Below are 18,747 nucleotides of genomic sequence, written 5' to 3'. Positions count from 1 at the left end.
AGAAGGTCTGAGCCCCTGCTCCCCAAAGCCTGATGCTACTGCTATCTGGGCTGAATACTTCTCGTGGCTGCACACTGTGTCCTTCTCGGTTCAGGGCAGAAGTGCCCCTTGCTCACAGAGTCTGTGGGTAAGAACACAGGCCCTGCAGCCCGGGGCCTACCCTCAGCATATGCTGGGTGTGTGGCCGTGGGCAGCTAGCTGCTCAGCCTCTGTGTGACTGTCTCCTTACCAGTCAAATGTGGATAACGGCAGCACCTACACACACAGGCTTATGTGGAGAAGTGAGAAAACACATGGGAGCGCTATGAATGGCGTACGACACACAGTAAGCAGATGTTAGCTGTTAGTATCGTTATTGGTTGTGTTCCCTCATTTAACATGTGAGAACAGGTTTGCAAGAACAGATCTAGGCAAAGTGAATTCTATCAAGGTACGGATTCGACGAAGAAGTTTCTAGCCTATGAATAAACCAGAAGATTGATACAAAAGAAATTAAAACTCATTAGTTGGAGATCTGTGGTAGGTGCTATGGGGAATTCCTGTACAAAGAAACAGAATTCATGCTCTGCCCCGGAGGTGATTAAAATTTCAGTGGGGGACTGTGTAAAAACATGACAAGTTAAACAGTAAAAGCTTTAAAATAATCGGTTAAAGAGAATAATGGATGTCACAAAGCCTTCCGTGATGAACTGTCAAATGAGTCATACTGATGATAATTGTTAAGAATTCAAAAGAAGGCGAGGAATGAATTGACTGCATATATTTACAGCTCTTCACGTTAACTTTGATAAGATATGTTTTAATTAATAAAGACCTGCACTTCCCACTTCTAACAGTTGAAATGCAAAACAATCCATATGCTTGTTCCTCACAAAGCTAAACGCAGAATTACCGTAGGACCCGCAGTTCCACTCCTGGGTATATGTGCAAAGGAACTGAAAGCAGGACTCCAACAGAAACTCATGTGCCAGTGTTCAGGGCAGCGCAGGGCACACTAGCCAAAAGGTGGAAATAGCCTAGGTGACCGTCAACAGATGAAGCAGAAGCAAAACCTGGCATATCTACACAGTGGAATATTGGCCATAAAGACAAACAGAGTTCCGACGCATGCTATGATATGGATGACCCTTGGAAACATGCTCAGTGAAGGAAGCCAGACACAAAGGGACAGATACTAAGTAGATTCAAAGTTACCAGGGGCTAGGGAAGGGAGGGATGGGGAGTTATTACTTAATGGATACAGAGTTTCTGTTTGGGCTGATGACAAAGTTCTGGAAATAGTGGTGATGGTTGTACACACTGTCAATGTACTGAATGCCACTGAAGTGCATACCTGAGAGACAAAACACAAATGGAATTAGTGTGTGTGTGGGGTTGTGTGTGGAAGCAGGTGGGGGGCACTGAGATCTGGCGCAAAAACTAGGAAGTGGGGAACCAGGAAAAAGTGCCTGAGGCTGTGGAATGAGCAGGGAGCACTGCCTTAAAAAGACAGACAAGGAAGGGGTGACTGGGTGGTTCAGTTGGTTGGGTGTCCGACCTTGGTCAGGTCATGATCTCCCGGTTTGTGAGTTCGAGCCCCGTGTTGGGCTCTGTGTTGACAGCTTGGAGCCTAGAGCCTGCTTTGAATTCTGTGTCTCTCCCTCTCTCTGCCCCTCCCCCATTGGCATCCTGTCTTTTTCTCTCTAAAATAAATAAAGTTTATTTAAAAAAAAAAAAGACAAGGGAGCCCTGCAGCTGTTTTCCATGCTTGGGAGAGGGGGTGGGTGATGGAAATGACTGCCTGTGCCTGGTCTGCTATGTATAAAGATGTTCCTAAAGGACGCCCCCCCCATCAACCCCGCCACCACGCAGATGCCATCATAAAGTGCTCCTGGTTCCTGAGGGGACACAGGGACATGTGCTGCCCTGTCCTTCACTCTTAGCTTCTGCCGCAGCCAGTTGTACATAACTGACACACATATACAGCGGCTCATCGGGTCACCGCACAAAATGCAGACGTGTTCTGTGGCAGGTGCACAGTCCATGGGTGCTGAACCGCACATGAGCCTGGCTTCCAATTATGTTTTGGGGGCCGGTGTTCGTTCTAGGCCTGGCTCTGCTGTCCATTCATCCTCCAGACAGTGGCCTGATATCAGCGTGACCCCGGACATCCCTCCACTTGCAACCTGCTCTGAAATCCACTGGATTACTTCACTGCCCTGATTCCACGATCAATGTTGTGTGTGATAAAAACTCGGTGTTTCTCACAACATGGATTAGTAGCCACAGGCAGCCTTTATAGGATGTGCAGCAGCTGTTCCAAGTACTCCAGAGACACTGGTCGCTGATCCTCACAGCGAGACGTGCAGTAAAGAACATTGCAATTCTGACTTTACAAATACTTAACATGGGATCTACCCTCTCGATCAGATTTTAAGTAGCGCGTTGCTGACTATGGCTGCAGCGTTGCACGGCGCATCCCTGAAGTTCATTCATCTGGTTTAACTCAGAGCTGCTGGCAATCGGGATTCCCCTGCTTGAGTCTATGAACTTGACTATTTTAGGAACCGCGTGTTAAGAGGTTCTTTGCTCTTTGCAGAATTTCCTTCTTTTTCAGGCTGAGTAGCCTTCCATTGTATGTACAAGCCATGTTTTCTTTACCATCATCCGTCTGCTCATCTGACGGACACTCAGGCTGCTTCCACCTCTTGGCTGTTGTGAACGATGCAGCCATGAACGTGGGAGTGCAGACGTCTCCTCAAGGTCCTGATCTCGCTCTTTTGGATAAATGTTCAGAAGTGAGATTACTGGATCAATGGTAGCTCTATTTTTAATTTTTTTTGAGGAATCTCAATACTATTTCTCATAGCAGCTGCGTGTTCACACTACATTTCCACCAACAGTGTGCAAGGGCTCCGATCTCCCCATAGCCTTGTCCACACTTATCTTCTGTTCTTTTGATGACAGCCACTCTGATAGGTGTAAGGTGATACTTCATTGTAGTTTTGATTTGTGTTTTCCTGATCATTAGTGATGTTAAGCATTTTTTCATATAGCTATTGGCCACTTATGTATCTTCTTTTAAGAAATATCTATTCAAGGGGGCACTTGGGTGGCACAGTTGGTTGAGCATCTGACTCTTGATTTTGGCTCAGGTCATGATCTCATGGTTTGTGGGATCCAGCCCTGCATCGGCCTCTGTGCTGGTAGCATGGAGCCTGCTTGGGATTTTCTCTCTGCCTCTCTGCCCCTCCCGTCCTCATGAACACATATGCTCCCTCCCTCAAAATAAATTAAAAAAACTTAAATCCTTTGCCCATTTTGTAGTCATGGTTAGATTTTTTGCTATCGAGTTAGCGTGAGCATGCTCTCGTTTTGTCACTATGCCATGTTATCTTTTACCCACCTTTCCTACCCAAAATGTAAACTAACTGTAACTCCTCTTTCTGGTTTTGATGACAGTGCTCTTGTCTAAGCAGGGGACATCTAAACAAGAGCCATGGAGTTATTCACACTGACAGGTGCCTCAGCTGACGGAGGGGAGAGGCTGGCTCGACCACCTTCACGGGGATGTGTGTGGCTTGCGGTCCTGTTCACACGCCCCCTCCACCCAATTAGAAATACATGGCTGAGTACATTTAATCTGCCGTGTGAGGAGAGGGACCAGAGGCTGACGCCTCCTGGTCAATGCGCTCCTTCTGATGTACGACTTAACTCTCAATTTAAAGTCATTACTGAGAAAACAAAAAAATCTACATTTAAATTTGGCACATATGTTCCATTCAAGTTATGTTACCTACATGTTTGTATCTATGTGTAGGTCTCTCTCTTAACACACACACACACACACACATACATGCACGCACACACAAACACCCCCACTGGGAAGACGGTCTTGCAAGACCACCTTCCTGAGAAATCAGAAGCAAGGTGTGCAAGAGCCCCGGGCCCGGTCACCTCACCACACGCAGCACAAGCACGTGTTCCTTCTCCTTCCACCTCCTTCCGCAACTGAGCCACCGAGCACCGCTCTGCCCCTCTGCCCGTGCCACCCAGCACTCTCCCGCCCCTCCTCCCTCTGGCCTGTGGAAGCCACATTGGCTCAGTGATGGCTTGGTCACAGGCTGGAGTGTTAGGACAGGCTGCTAGAGATGGTCGGGTGCAGGGTCCCCTCTTCAAAATGCTGCTCTTTTGTAAAAGGCAGACCTATAGCCATACTTCTCAACCCGCGGGGCCGTTCTAAAGGCACAAGGAGGATGCCGAGAGGACGCGGTGAAGTCAGCTGGACAAAACATCCTCCCGTCTCCTGAGAGGAGTCGGGTGACTGAAATCTCCTTCAACCTGGGCTGTGCTGCAACTTAAAACTGCAAAACAACGAAGCCCTTTCCCATGAGGCTGCGTGTCAGGTTCCTGTCTCTTCACTGAGGCTCACACGCCAGGCGAGTAGAGGAGGGGTATGGTTGTGGGTGGCCGTGGACACGGGGTCCACCTTGGGGTGGCTTCGCCCGGCTGGTAACACCGGAGCGTGGGTGCTCCCCTCTGTTTAGGAGATGACAGTCTTTCAGGCCAAACTCTTGAGCAGCAGCTTATCAGCGTCCTGATCTGTAGTAATTGCTCCAGATTTGCAATTTAGTGTAAAGAAGAACATTTAGGGTCACATATTTTTTATAAAACTATCTATAAAGTTTTAGAATTTATAACTGTATATAGGTACTATATATAATTTTTATAATTTAAAATTTAAGAATATCTAAAATACTGAGTGATGTTAATGAGGCAACTTTCCTGAAGTCCACATTTTGGTAACACCAGGGGTAATTCTCTGGAGCAGCCGCCTACACGCACAAAGGGATGTGGCAGGTCGCAGCACCCTGGTGACCTTGGGAGACGAAAACGTGTCCCCTAGAAATATGCGGGTACCTGAATGAATGACTACATGAAGGACTAAGGAGACTGGACCAAATGGTTTCTAGCTGATCCATTGAAATGAGCCACTCTGGTCACACATTTTAAAAACCACCCTCTTGGGACACCTGGGTGGCTCAGTCGGTTAAGTGTCTGACCCTTGACTTGGGCTCATGCCATGATCTCGTGGTTCATGAATCAAGCCCCACATCGGGCTCCACACTGACAGTGAGGAGGCTGCTTGGGATTCTGTCTCTACCTCTCTCTATCCCTCCCCTGTTCTCTCTCATGTTCAAAATAAATAAAAATAAACATAAAAGAAAAAAACCTTCTTATAAAAAAAAAAAACAAAACCTACCCTCATGACTGAAGCTTGTGTGTATGGCCCCTAAAGGGGAGTTTCAGCACAAAGCAAAGTTAGCAAAGAGTCTGAATAATAAGATATGCGCCAATAAACTTTGTTCAGGATTTCAAGGGAGAGAAGGTGGCTTATTCAGCACATACAGTCAAATGTTCCCTTAATCAAAATCACTTATAAATACTTAAAATAAGATTGGTTCTACTACTTCCTTTTAGGGGACTCAGAAAAATTACAGTTTGGTTTGTTTTCTATCTTTACAACAAATCTCTAGCCATGCCCGCAGACCCCTAGGCCAACAGCCTCCCACTGAGAAAAAGCAGGCCGCCGGGTCTTGTTGGCCTCCCTACGTTAAAAGAATCAGAAGAGCTGACCTCTGCCCTTCTTGCTGCTAGAGCTCAGCACTGTGCCTGATGCCTGGGGACCAGTTGAGGCTCGGTGGACTTACTCTGGACCCCCCACAGCCTTGGCCTGGTGCCCCACACATAGTGGGCGTGACTGTGAGGGAGTTCACATCTGTCAAGGTTAAAACTGAAGAGAAATCAGTCATTTTTGCCAGTAATCAAGATTGCCGTGTCTTCCAGAGTGCGAGACCCAAATTCCAATCCAACTCCTTCGAACCTTCAACAATTGGGCGAGTCACTTATCTTTCCTGGGTCTTGGATTCCTCACCTATCGAGTATGAGCATAACTACTTGCTGTGTATACCCTTCTTTAAAAAGAAAAAAAAAATAAATAAAATAAAAAATTTTTAACGTTTATATCTTTTTGAGAGACAGAGACAGATTATGAGCAGGGGAGGGGCAGAGAGAGAGGGATGCACAGAATCGGAAGCGGGCTCCTGGCTCTGAGCTGTCAGCACAGAGCCCAATGTGAGGCTCGAACCCATGAGCTGTGAAATCATGTCCTGAGCCGAAGGTGGATGCTCAACCAACTGAGCCACCCAGGCGCCCCCATGTATACCCTTCTGAAAGTCACACAGGACAGTGCCAATAGGAGCACTTAGTACATGTCTGTCATGATTCCCTTCCCCTTTAATCTGCTCACTCCCAGCCTGCACCGCGTGCTCTGGAACCTTCCTCACAAGTAGGAGCTGCTGACCATCCGTCTGCTTTGGCAACAAAGAGTGCCAAACATGGGGGTCTGGAATAGTAACTTTGCCTTGGCATTCCTCTAAAAATTCTAGGCAATGTCATCTGGTCCCAGAGACTTAGTGACACCCTCGAATAGGCCTAGCATTGTGGGTTCGCCATTACAGGTCTCGTGCTGGCTCTAAAAGACACTGGTGGCAGAGGCGCGGCCATGTGCCACCATGATCACGTCTCTGTGAGTGTCCTCCGCCCCCTCATCCTCCAGCTGTACGGAGCCTGAGTCACGTTAGGGGAAGCAATCAGCGTTTTAGACCGAGCCCCAGGGCTGGTCCTGGGGTGAGCAGTGAACAGGAAACGAGGTCGGGAACACTGCAGTTCAGAATCGAGATGCTCAGGGCACAGGAGAAATCAGGTTTGGGAATAAGCAGCGAAGTCCTGAGTGTTCAAACTGGAACACGGACAGGCTAGAAAAGCTTCTAGCTGGAGGGAGGCCAAGAGGCTCCCCAATGGGCTGCACTTGGGGGTACACCCTTCTTTTCCCGAGACTGGTGCTTTCCCATGAGCTCCTCAGCATCTCCTGAAGCTGAGCACCCCCACTGAACCCCAACTATTCCTCAAATCCCCTTCCCATTCGGAAATCCCTGTCATCCCTGCCTCTGCCTCCTCTCTCAACAGCTGCCCCTCTGTGTCCCTCTGTGCCCCAGATCCTATGACCCTGCCTCTGAGGTTCCAGCCCCATTGCCTGCTGCCGACCTCGCTGGAATCTGCAATGTCACCCCTCTCCTATTCATCCACACCCTTTGGACCTTTGACCTCAGAAAGTCCCCTCTTCCCTGCTATTTCCTCAAACTATGCTCCCTCTGAATCTCCACAGCACTCTGCTCGTTTTTATGGGATGGTACTCCGTTTTGTGTTATGATTTGTACATGTCTTAGCGTATTACCCTGCACACCTCCCGAGGACACAGACTGTCTACCTTATTTATGTAACACCTGCAGTTCCTAGCATAATATCTCACGCTGGTGGGGCCAAGAAATATTTACTGTGTTAAATTTTATGGTAATTCTGATTTTTAAGGACGAGTAATCCTATTTCTTCTCAGTTTTTCTCTCACTCCGAAACATAGTCACCATAATGTGATCACATTATACAGTCGTTTCGCTATAAATAAAACAGCTATGGGGTTCTGTTTTACCCTACTCAGACTCAAAGACACTTTCCTGTTTTCTTGGGTCTTGAAACATTTTTTTTTTTCAAGACAACAGTCATTTGATCTCTCCAGAACACACGGTCGTCTCATTCTGAGCTTCCTGTGACAACTGCGGACCACCCGCACCCTTCACGGTGACTCTGGCCTAGCTCTGCAGCTTCCTGCATTTGGTGCAACGTCTCAGGCAGGCCCTGCGTTGTCCACTTTAAGAAGCTCTGGTACTCGATGGCCCGCTCTCACTATTGGTGGCTGGGTCTTACACGCGCACCTGCCCGTGGGCTCACTCCCCGCCCTCCCCTACGTCTCAACTGATTGACAACAAGGTCCTTTCGTGCTGCCAAGAATTTCGGTTCTGTTTCCTTCTGGGGCTTTGGGGACCGCAGCGGAAGCGGTCTGTGCTTTGACTCGGCGCTGTGCTCGGCCCTGGCAGCTGTCTGATTGGTGGACAGACCGCTCTCTTATCCTGCTTTTCCTTAGACACCCTATTCAATTCTCTCCTGAGCACATATGTTGAGATCCTGTGTCAATTCAAATCTCATACTTCAAAAACAATAGTACAATCTAGATGACTGTCAGATTTTTAAATAGCTTTTTCCTTTTCCCAGTTGCATCAAAGGGCTGTGTGGGGCTGCTCGGCCCATTTAAGGCCAATGCTATGAACCCACGGACAGGCTGCCCTGGGCTGGGAGGCATGAGGCGCTGGGCGGATGGAATATTGACTCAGCTTGGGGGCTGTATCCAAAAAGGGAAACCAAGGCCAGTCCCAGAACAGGCAGCTGGGGAGGGAAGCACTGCGCCCAGTCTCCCCAGTGCAGCCCCCCCGCCCCCCGGCCCGGGTTCTCCACTATAGTCTCTTTTCAGACACACCAAAGACCAGGCCGAGCCGTTTTAAGAAGGGAAAGAGAATATTGGAATGAGACATACACTAGCTCTATCGTGAGACAGAAAACAAAATATTGAGTGTATTATGGAGACAGGAAGGGGATGATGGGCTGGGCAGGAATAGCTATAGTGAGAATGTTTTAATTAGTCTATCTGTATGTTTGGTAATGAACTCAAGTGTGGGAATTTATTATTTAATCAAGAAGATTGGGGATTACTAATTAGTGACAGTGTATCCAATCAGGAAGGAGTAACTGGGGCCTCACTGTGAACGTGAAGCTTTGCATCAGGTCGCGGTGCACGTGCTGACCAGCGGCGCCAGGCCTGGCGGTGACAGGCCTCCCTTCCCCGACTCTCGGTCCCGGGACAGGGGTGTGGGGGGGAGGTGGGGGGAGGCCAGCAGGTTGGAGTCAGGGTTTCGGACTACAGGGCCCAGAGGCTCCCAGGGGTGCAGAAGGCAGGGGACTGACTGTTTCAGAGGGGCTAGTGCCAGGGGCTCACCAGGCAGCCCAAGTACAAACCATGCTCTGCTGAAGCCTGGCTGGAAAATGTAGGAAAAGAGGCTTTGGCGCTAGGGTTAATAGTCTTGCAAATAAAATAAATATTCCTTTCCCCTTCCCAGGAAGCATACAGAGACTAAAATGAGTTCTTACTACTCTGGAATAAACAGTAATGCTCTCTGGGTGATGAGCCAACTGGCAGCTTGAAAGATTGGGTTAATCAGACACAGAGAAATTTCTGATTAATTGGACAATTATTTCGAATTCTGAGAGAGCCAAGGCGATGCTAGAGAAATATCCTGACCAACTGGGAATAAATTCAACAGCCCAAGGCAGAGATGTTTAAGCTTACACAGGAGTTGAAATACACTGGCGCCGTGCACACAATTGGTCTCAAGTCCCCCAAATGTAGAGGGACCGCAACTATTTTTCACGAACAAAGGGATTCAGAATGCTTTTGGTGTTGAACAATTATGGAAAATCTGTTGGATATTCCCTTGAAATCACTTGAGGACTCTAGGACGTGGCAAGACCAGAACTTAGGGGGCCAGGAGTGAGAGCTCATCACGTCTGATGATGGGAATCGACCAGGACTGCGACCCAGGGCGCGCCCCCTGCCCGGACCTTCCCGCGTGTCCCAAGGCGGCACAGCCTCACCTGGTGGGCGCGTGCTTCTGCTCCTCCTCCTCGTCCGTGTCGCTGCTGATGGTGATGACGCTGACCGTGGGGCTGGGGGTGTCGGGAATGACAATCGTCTGCCGCTGCCGCTCCCTGGTGGTGCTGGACGCGCCATCACCCCACCCGCACGTGACGGAGGAGCTGCAGGCGGGGCTGCTGTGCACCAGGGCGCAGCGGGGCGGCGTGTTCTCCTTGACGCGCTTGGACCGCTGAGGGGAGCTGACGGCCTGCGAGGAGGACACCTCACAGGTGGAGACGTTTCTGTAACGACAAAGCCACGCACGTTCATGGAGGAAGGTCAGGCAATGCTGGCTCTGCCCAAATCTCCGTTAAAAAGTTGGAGGCCCAGGGCACTCAGGGACCTTCTGTAATTGCAACAGCGGCTGCGTCTGCAGCTCGCTCTTTCGGTTACTTGCTACCCAGATGGCCTCCTCGGGGCTCTGGTTTGGTGCCGTGTGCCTGCTCCCAATAGGACAAAGGGAACAGCCCGGGCTTGAAGGAGAGGGAGAGGGCTTGTGCTCAAGGCCCGGGCTGGTCTGGGGGCGCAGGTGCAGGGCCCCGGGGCCTCAGGGCTGTCTGTGCCAATGCAGCCCAGTCCTCAGGGTCAAGGCCTGGCTTCTTGAGCTCCATCTGGTCATTCTCTGGTCCTGCACTTGGGTCTTGTTTTGAAGGGAGTTGAAAGAAAGAAATGTTATTTGCCACATAGAGCTTCGGTGTCCTTGCTAACGGCTGTTCTGCCACTCATGACACTCGTGTCTTTTGACACCAGAGCCTTATAAGAAGCTTACCGTCTGTTTTAACTGTGACAAAAACCTGGGAAAAATGCAGGAGGAAAAGGTGTACTTAAATAGGGATCTTTTAATCAAGTTTTTGATTGACTTGATATTCCTTATCAAATGAGCAAATGTGGTTTCTGGTAACTTTGGGGAAAAAAAATACCTTACCTTACCCCCTCCCCACCAACCTTTGCTGACCCTGGTCATATCTGTGCAGTGAGAGGCCAAAGAAACTTTTTAAGACCCTGTTATGTCCTTAGACGTTCTAGCACCTTCTAGCTGAAAGGCAGGAAGATGAAAATAATTCTGTAGGTTTATTTAAGTTTCTGTCTAGCTGGTGTCAGATATGTTGCTTGTTCCTTTCTGGGGGCGGGCACTAAGATTTACTGATACGATTGGTCCACTGTTTGTGATTAGCATAAACCTATACATTTGTTATTGCTACTATGTTACAACTTTGAGATTATGTTTTCACTACTCCAGCAGTTAAAATATCTCCACTTGGCATTATAGAAAGAAAAGGCAGCCTGGCTGTACCGCCCAACAAGGGAGAGCCTTCTGTTTTGCCTAAGGCATTGCTCTTAAAAATAGGCAAATACAAAACTTTCAGCATAATTATATTGATCTTGAGAAGCACGGGCAATAAGCCTTCAGAAAGCCAGCTGGGTGGTGAGCTGGCAACAGGGAGGGACTTGTCCACACGCTGGGAGGCTAAGGGTTCTTATTGCCCCTGCTCGACAAGGTGAGCCACGATGATGCGGAGATCAGCACAGGGTCAGGCTGGTATTCGGTGCGACCACCCCCATGGCGGGCATGGCGGAGCAAAGGATCGAGATGGTGGCCTCCGTTGGCACCCAGTCTAATAATGACATGCGTGTATGGTCACGGGGCTGCCGCAGATCTGAGATGGATTTCCATGGGTTGTCAGAAACACACCCAAATAAGGAATCTTGAAGAATGACAACTCAAAGGAAGTCAGCTCTTAGGTTAACTTTCAAAGGAGAAAAAAAAAAAAAAAAAAAGGCCAGCCTAATTTCTGGTCCCTGGTTAAATGAGGAAGTAGAAAACCAAAATTCACTAGACACTTTATGTACTGGACTTCTTCCTCTTGATTAACTTATTCCAAAGAAGCAATTAAGCGCTTCCAAAGTCAGTGTCACTGGAGAAAGACGTAGAAGCAATTCTGCAGCCACATGATTTTGTTTATATATATATATATATATATATATATATATATATATATATATATATATATATTTTTTTTTTTTTAGCTTGGAGAGTTATTGTTTTTTAAAGTCAAGTTTATTGAGGTATAACTTACATTTGTAGAAGTCACCCTTTGGAAGTGTTCGGTGAGTTTTGACAAAAGTACACATCACCTCTGTCAATCCAGAGAACTCTGGCATCGCCCTGAGAAGTTCCCTCACATTCCTTCCCTGTCAATCCCCTCCTCGCCTACCCAGTAGTCCCTGGCAAATCCTGATCTGGTTCTGCCTTTCCAAAATGCCGTATAAATGGCCTCTTCTCTGCCTTGATTTTTAAGAGTTCATTGAGATGAGGCTGAATTGAAAGGGAATGAGTAAGATTATTCTGCTGGTAATGTCTAGAATTAACCAAAATTATTGCTTATATTTCAGGAAGCAGCTAAATGAGTTACATTTGACCTTAGATTTCAAAGTAAGCACATTTCAGGGGGCCTGGGTGGCTAGGTCAGTTAAGCATCCAACTCTTGGTCTCAGTCATGATCTCATGGTTTGTGAGTTCGAGCCTGGCATCGGGCTCCGTGCTGACAGTGTGGAACCTGCTTGGGATTGTCTCTCCCTCTCTCTCTGCCCCTCCCCTGCTCGCTCTGTCTCTCTCTCAAAAAATAAATTGAAACAAATTCAAAGAAAGCTCATTTCTCTGTTTTTCTTTTTTTAAACCATTATTATGATTTCCAAAGTGCAACTTCAGAGGTGAGTCTGAGTATTTTATACAGGAGTGAAGGGCACAGAACACTCAGGATGCAGGCAGTGAACACTAATTCCAGGTCACTCCGCCTGGGGTGCGGCAGGGCAGGGAACAGAAGCCACAGTAAGTGCCCCCTTCACACTCTAGTGCTTTCCACGGGGTAAAGCACAGCCTGCAGGCCACGCCCTATCCCATTCTTGGGATTCAGAGCACATGCTGATATTCCTGAAGGCTAAGAGTTTCTTCCATTTCCAGGGGCTCAGTCGGTTCAGCGCCCCTCTCCTGGTTTTGGCTCAGATCATGGTATCCCAGTTTGAGTTTCGAGCCCCACATCCGGCTCTGCACCCACAGTGCAGTGCCTGCTAGGGAGTTTCTCTCCCTCTGCCCCTCCTCTGCTCATGCTCTCTCTCAAAATGAACAGATTACAAAAAAAAAAAAAAAGACTTTAACTTCCAATCTTCTGAGGTTTCCCTCCTCAAGGGTGACTCTCCCCACCTACCTCGCAGAGGACTGGTGCTGCTTAGTCTTCCGGGAGGAGGTGGTGCTGGTTGGCTGCTGCCGCATCACGTGGGCCACACCCACATTTAAGGGCTGGGCTGCTGGGAGGGTCACGTGACCAGTCAATAGCGCAGGCTGCTGCATGATGGGATTGTAATGGCTGCCGTGAGCGTGGGTGTTCCTGAATGGGAGATGGGAGAAACAAGACTCTTTATTGGTTTTATAAATATGGAGCTTCTTTTTTTAAGATAAATCTTCCTCCCCTATTAAAAGCCAAATGAAAACTAAAAGTTGGTTCTCACTAGCTCATGGGGTTTTTGAAGAGAGAGGCTCATCAGGTAAGTCTCCCAGGTGGGATGAAGTTTAAGTGCTGTTCTGAAGGAGTGGGCAGCAACACAATTTGTTGGTGAGTGAGAAGGAGGGCGTCTCGAGTGGGAAGAATTGGCAAGTTGCAAGTTCAGCTTAAATTCTGGGGGGAGGAGATAAATATTCCCTCTACCGTTGAAAGGCCCTAAACAGGTGATTGCCCTGTGCATTTTATTTTAGAATTTACAGGTGCCTTTAATGGATTATTGCACTCTGTGAGGTAGGTTTTCCTAATGCCATTTTATGAATGAGGAGTTTGTGGTTTCTGTTAAGACAATTCTGGAAACTAGGAGTTGTACGTTTCTGTGTTTGGAAGTGTTAACATTCTTCTGAATTTTCTCCCTGGCTAGCACAATGCTCAGGCGTGTAGCAGCTGATCAATTAATTACATGCTTGCTGAATGAACAATTAGGTTAACTGAAGGTTGACGAGATGTGAATGGAACTTGGTACTAAGTCAGAGTTAATAAGAGACACCTATCAATAGAGGTACTGCTGACAGCCATTATCCTGAAAGTCGGTTCTCTTTGAAAGCGCGTATGATCTGATTGTATGGAGCTCAAAGCATTGTTTTCCCACCGAAATATTAAAAGTGGTGATTAATTCAAAGACTTGCCCATCAAATCCCATTATTCACACAATAAAATTAAAAGTTAAAGGAGACTTCATTTGAATTTAAAAAATATTACAAAATTCATCTTTGCAACTTGGGGAAAAGGATGAATAAGGAAAAAGAAGTAGGTAGATGCTTGTGTAGAGATTTTGATAGAGTCTTGGACATTTACATTTAGAAACTGACGTAATGGTTTCTTGACTTGCTTGTTGCTATTTCTTCTAGGAACGTGGCATTCTTTTTCCTTTCATACAAGCCTAGCATCAGTACCTCTCTACTTTGCTTACTGGGCATGGTTGTGGATGTTCTTTGGCCCACACATGAAATGGAGAAGAGATTGGAAAGAAAGTGTTGTCTTTAAGTGTTCTCTGTGGTAACCAGGTTAGGGCTGAGGAAGGAGGAGGAATGAGAAAATCTGTGTAAGTGAGTTTTGCTGAAATTAAATGAGCTATAAATGCTGAAAGACGGAGGAAAACAGTACCACAGCACATGTGTGGTCTTTTAGGAGAAAAGGGAGTGGAAAAAAAACCCCAATCGGTCAAATAGCTTTCCACTTGGTCGCTGTTCCCAATGAGCTGGAGCAGAAAGGCAGGCTCACCGTGCGAGAACCAGCGTGAACCAGGGAAGATAACAGATTTATTTACTGCCTGTCACGAACCAGGTGCTAGTATAATATGTGTTAAATGCAGGTCAAGTGCTTTGTAGTTTATCTTCATTTCAACCTTCCAGCAGTTCTAGGAGGTAGGCATTATTATCCCCCCTTTACTGAGGAAGAAACTGAGGCTCCCAAAGGCTAGGTAACTTGCTCCAGGTCATGCAGAACCAGAATTGAACCCAGTTTTACCTTGTGAAATGAGTGGGGGTGGACTTGGTGGGTGTTGTCAGTGGAAAGTGAGAGGGGCTGCAGGAAAGAGCCTGTGTCCTTTCGTCGGTACGAGTCAGAAAGTCAAATGGAGGAATAGAGGAAGCTTCCTTTGAGGCCTGACCTGGCGCTTCTATCTCCACCCCTCTTTTGTTTTACTGAGAGCTCTTCATTCACAATCGCCTTTTAGATCCCTTTTAGATCGGAAAAGCAATTGCAACGAGGCTCCATGGTTGGTATGGAGACTGTCAGAAAGTGGAAGGATGCCTGGATGTTTGGCCTGCCACGAGACAGCACAGAGGGCCACGGGGACTGGCATCGGGGCAGGGGGCACAGCGATGGTATTGGGATGGAGTGGGTGGGGAGTGCAAGGAGAACGGAAAGTGGCCGTAAGAACCACGGAGCAAGGTGCTGGTGAGGAAGGCCGTGCGGAGGATGGGTGGGGTTCTGGAGACGGACACAGGGCTACGGTGTGCTGGTGGCTGTCAGCCGCGGGCCTCTGGGGTCTGTGGGAAATGGACTTTGATCTATCAGCTATGATCATTAACTGAAGAGACACATTCAGCAGACATGCCAGAGTCTACCATTCCAAGGAAACCCCGTTCTGTCAAGCTTTGCCCTGAGAGGTCAGATACAACTCCAGGGTGCCCATGTCTCAAAACACCTTGAGAACACTTTCTAGAATTGCGTAGGAGTCTCAGGGACTCTTCTTCTGCGTTCTCTCACTGCTGACACATCTTTGTTTTCTGGGAGTGGAATTTAATTCTGAGAAACAAACCAAGAATCACCCAGAGGCAGGTCCCTGAATCACACGGGTGATCAAATGATGTAACTGAATTTGGGGTCGAAACTGACAAATGACCATAAAGTAATGAAGCTGGTTTTCTTCTGTCCTGGGACATTTATTTAAAAATTCACCCTCATTACACTGTAGTTGTGTTCCACCTAATCCTCTGTTCAATTTCAAAGTTCCCTATAAACCAGAGAGTTCACAAGGCAGGGCAGCCCGGCGGCACTTTGGGTGAGCAGGGGACCCGCCTCCCATCCCGGACACACCTGCTTTCCTGCTTACCTCCAGTCGGCCAACTGCTGGGTGCCTGCCATGGTCTCAGGGATCACAGTCGCGTGCTGCACCGACGTGTGGGTGGCCACTCCGGCCAGCTGCTGCCATGCGGGGGGTAGCAGGATTTGCTGGGTCCCACTTGGCCAGGCCTGCTGCAGAACACAGGACATGTGCCAGCGACATGTTTGTTAGTCATGAATCAGTCTGAGTGAGGCAGGCCCTTATTCTGTGCCCCCGGCTGCACGGGACCCTGTGATGGGTGTGCAAGCGGAGTGGTCTCCGGCCTCAAAAACTAAGTTAAGAGGAGATAAAATTCGCATCTGTGAACTACCTAGAAGATAATAAGTTCACGGGCAAGGAGTTGTATGGAAGGGATTTATTCGTGTGGAAGACTGATTTATTTATACTTTGCTCTAAAAACAGTGCTCAGAGTTTCCGAAAGTTCACATATTGCTTCGTTCAGGCACACAAGAGATAGAGATGGTTGAATGGGACCATACAAGGGTGACTTTCTGCCCTCAAGAAGTTGTCCATCTAATATGCTTTATTTAATATTTTACCTTTTGTTTATTAGAGTCTAGACCTCCAACTTGTGTTATCTTCTGAATCTAAGTTAACATAATTCTTTTAATTAAAAATATTTATTTATTTGAGAGAGAGATAGTGTGTGCAAGTGCAATCATGGGAGAGGGGCAGAGGCGGGGGTGGGGTGGGGGAGGGAGGGAGAGAGAGAGCGAGAGAGAGAATCCCTAGTGGGCTCCATGGGGTCATGACCTACGCTGAAATCAAGAGTCAGATGCTTGGGGCGCCTGGGTGGCTCAGTCGGTTGAACGGCCGGCTTCGGCTCAGGTCAGATCTCACGTTTGTGGGTTCGAGCCCTGCGTCAGGCTCTGTGCAGACAGCAAGCTCAGAGCCTGGAGCCTGCTTCGGATTCTGTGTCTCCCTCTCTCTCTGCCCCTCCCCTTCTCATGCTCTATCTCTCTCTGTACCCAAAATAAATAAAACATTGAAAAAAATTAAAAAAAAAAAAAGTCAGATGCTCAACTGACTGAACCACCCAGGCACTGCTAAGTTCACATAATTCTCAGATCACCAAATATCTGGGACTTGCCCACATCTGGGAGCAAGAAAGCAAGCATGAAATAAAATTCTTAGTTGGGACTTTAAGCTTGACTAAGAATTGCCTGATCCCTCAAAGCAAACATGAGATGTAGTTAGAGGGTCATAGCTCGGTTCTTCATTAACATTAAGCTTTTTTCCCAAGTCTAAATGAGCTGTCCTGATTCTTCCTTGGAAAGTCTCACTGGGGGGGCGCGGGTATGTGTGGTGGTCCCTGCTTCCTGTATTCCTAGTCACTAGCCTGCTCGCCTTCGGTTATTAAGTGATTCAGACTGAACACAGTTGTCCGTAGTTGGAAACCTAAAGGAAAACCACTAAGGCCCAGGCAGGTCAAGAATTTAAAGGCATAGGATCTCAGTTATAGCTCGTTCTTTCCATTGGGCTGGATATTGCTAACATTGGGTGACTTTTGGAAGACAGTGCTTCACAAACAGCACCTTTTTTTTTTTTTTTAAACCTCATCTTTAGTATGTATGTTTTGGCTCATATGTACAAACAAACACTTTTGGAAATGAATCACAGACTTGAGTCAAAGCGTTATAAAAAGTAATGTGTATAAAAATGATAAAAGCACATTTTAGATCTGCCTGGATGGTTCACCTGCTCTGTCCATCTCCTGGTGCAGAGGAGGCCCAGTGAGATCTCATACCTTTTTTACATTGCCTGTTTGCTTACTGATCTGTTTTGATACAGGCAAAAAAGCTTAGAGACAACAGTTCATACAGTAAGTGCTTAATAAATGTTGGCTGATAAAATGAAAGAAGCAATTCTTCCAAGGCAATTGATTCTAGTGAACTGTATTTTAAGCTTATTGAATTCAGACACAGCAGAAAAATAATCGATCAATTAAAACAGTTACAAGCTCAAAAAGTTAAATAAATAGTAATTTTGTTGGCAGTAACATTTAAGTGACTTTGAGACTCATTTCAGCTTTCTTGAAAAGCTGATGAAAAAAATGATGTCCTTAACTAGATATCAAGAAATGGGGTAAAGGCTGTTTTTGACCCTTTCACTGATCGAGATGTTCAACTCATTTGAGATGACACTTCATCCTTGTATAATGACTTGTATACAGTGTATAACATAACTTTGTAATAAATTTGTATGATTAGAGCTAATACTTGGTGCCTACTGTGGGCCAAGCACAGAGCTAAGACCACAGACAGGTTTCTGACTTCATCTTGTTCACCAGCTCTGTCAGCTAAGGACCATTATTTTCTCCCATTTCTCAGATGGATAGACTGAGCTACAGAGGCTACATAACTTACCCAGAAAGGCAGTAAATTAAACATATGCATTCATTGCACTCTGTCTCTAAACCCAGCTGAAATGACAGTAAGGAATAAAGACATAGAGATCTGTAAGGACAAAGACAACAGGGGAGACAGTAACAGTTAAAATTTTGGAAGCTGGAAAAGAGAAGGGCAGTTCCGGAGTTAGAAGACTGGAGAGTCTGAGGTCAAGTCTCCATATTAAACCGTGAGCTTCTTTACCCCTCAGGCTGCAGACCCCTGGTATGTAGGCTTACCCTCCCTCACCGCTCTCCGCCAAAGCAGGGGGCTGGAGGACCCGCTCTAGGAAAAGCCACGAGTCCCAGAGAAAACCCCAGCTACATGGGAGGAAGATGGAGTCTGCCAGGGACACTGCGGGGCTCACTCCCCATCAGCCTGGAGAGACCACATTCACCAGTCCTGTCCCTTCTGCAGCTTTCAAAGTAGTGTTCCTGTGCTCCAGTCTTTAATACGAGTGAACAGCCAAGGATAACCAGATGTTAAAGGAAGCTTCTAACATGAAAGAGTCTAAAACAGGGGTGCCTGGGTGGTTCAGTCGGTTGAGCATCCTACGTCGGCTCAAGTCATGACAGTTTGTGAGTTTGAGCCCCACATCGGGCTCTGTGC

The 18,747-nt window shown here is 47.3% G+C and overlaps 1 protein-coding gene across 3 annotated transcripts in view; it reads right to left on the bottom strand.

The window, feature by feature from the left end:
• The window catches only part of HIPK2 (homeodomain interacting protein kinase 2), a 176,917-nt gene that overhangs the window by 20,574 nt on the left and 137,596 nt on the right, over positions 1-18,747 (bottom strand). For all 3 annotated transcript variants that reach the window (XM_029922732.1, XM_029922739.1, XM_029922723.1), the window contains exons 10-12: positions 15,740-15,882; positions 12,829-13,008; positions 9,583-9,864 (exon numbers count right to left, since the gene is read on the bottom strand). In XM_029922732.1, the coding sequence (XP_029778592.1) occupies positions 9,583-9,864; positions 12,829-13,008; positions 15,740-15,882 (605 nt within the window). The remainder of the gene's footprint in view (positions 1-9,582; positions 9,865-12,828; positions 13,009-15,739; positions 15,883-18,747) is intronic.

Source organism: Suricata suricatta, chromosome 2, assembly GCF_006229205.1.
Source record: "Suricata suricatta isolate VVHF042 chromosome 2, meerkat_22Aug2017_6uvM2_HiC, whole genome shotgun sequence".
NCBI classification, from domain to species: domain Eukaryota; kingdom Metazoa; phylum Chordata; class Mammalia; order Carnivora; family Herpestidae; genus Suricata; species Suricata suricatta.
Note: the sequence above shows the minus strand (reverse complement) of the source record. Positions and strands in the feature narration are given on the sequence as shown.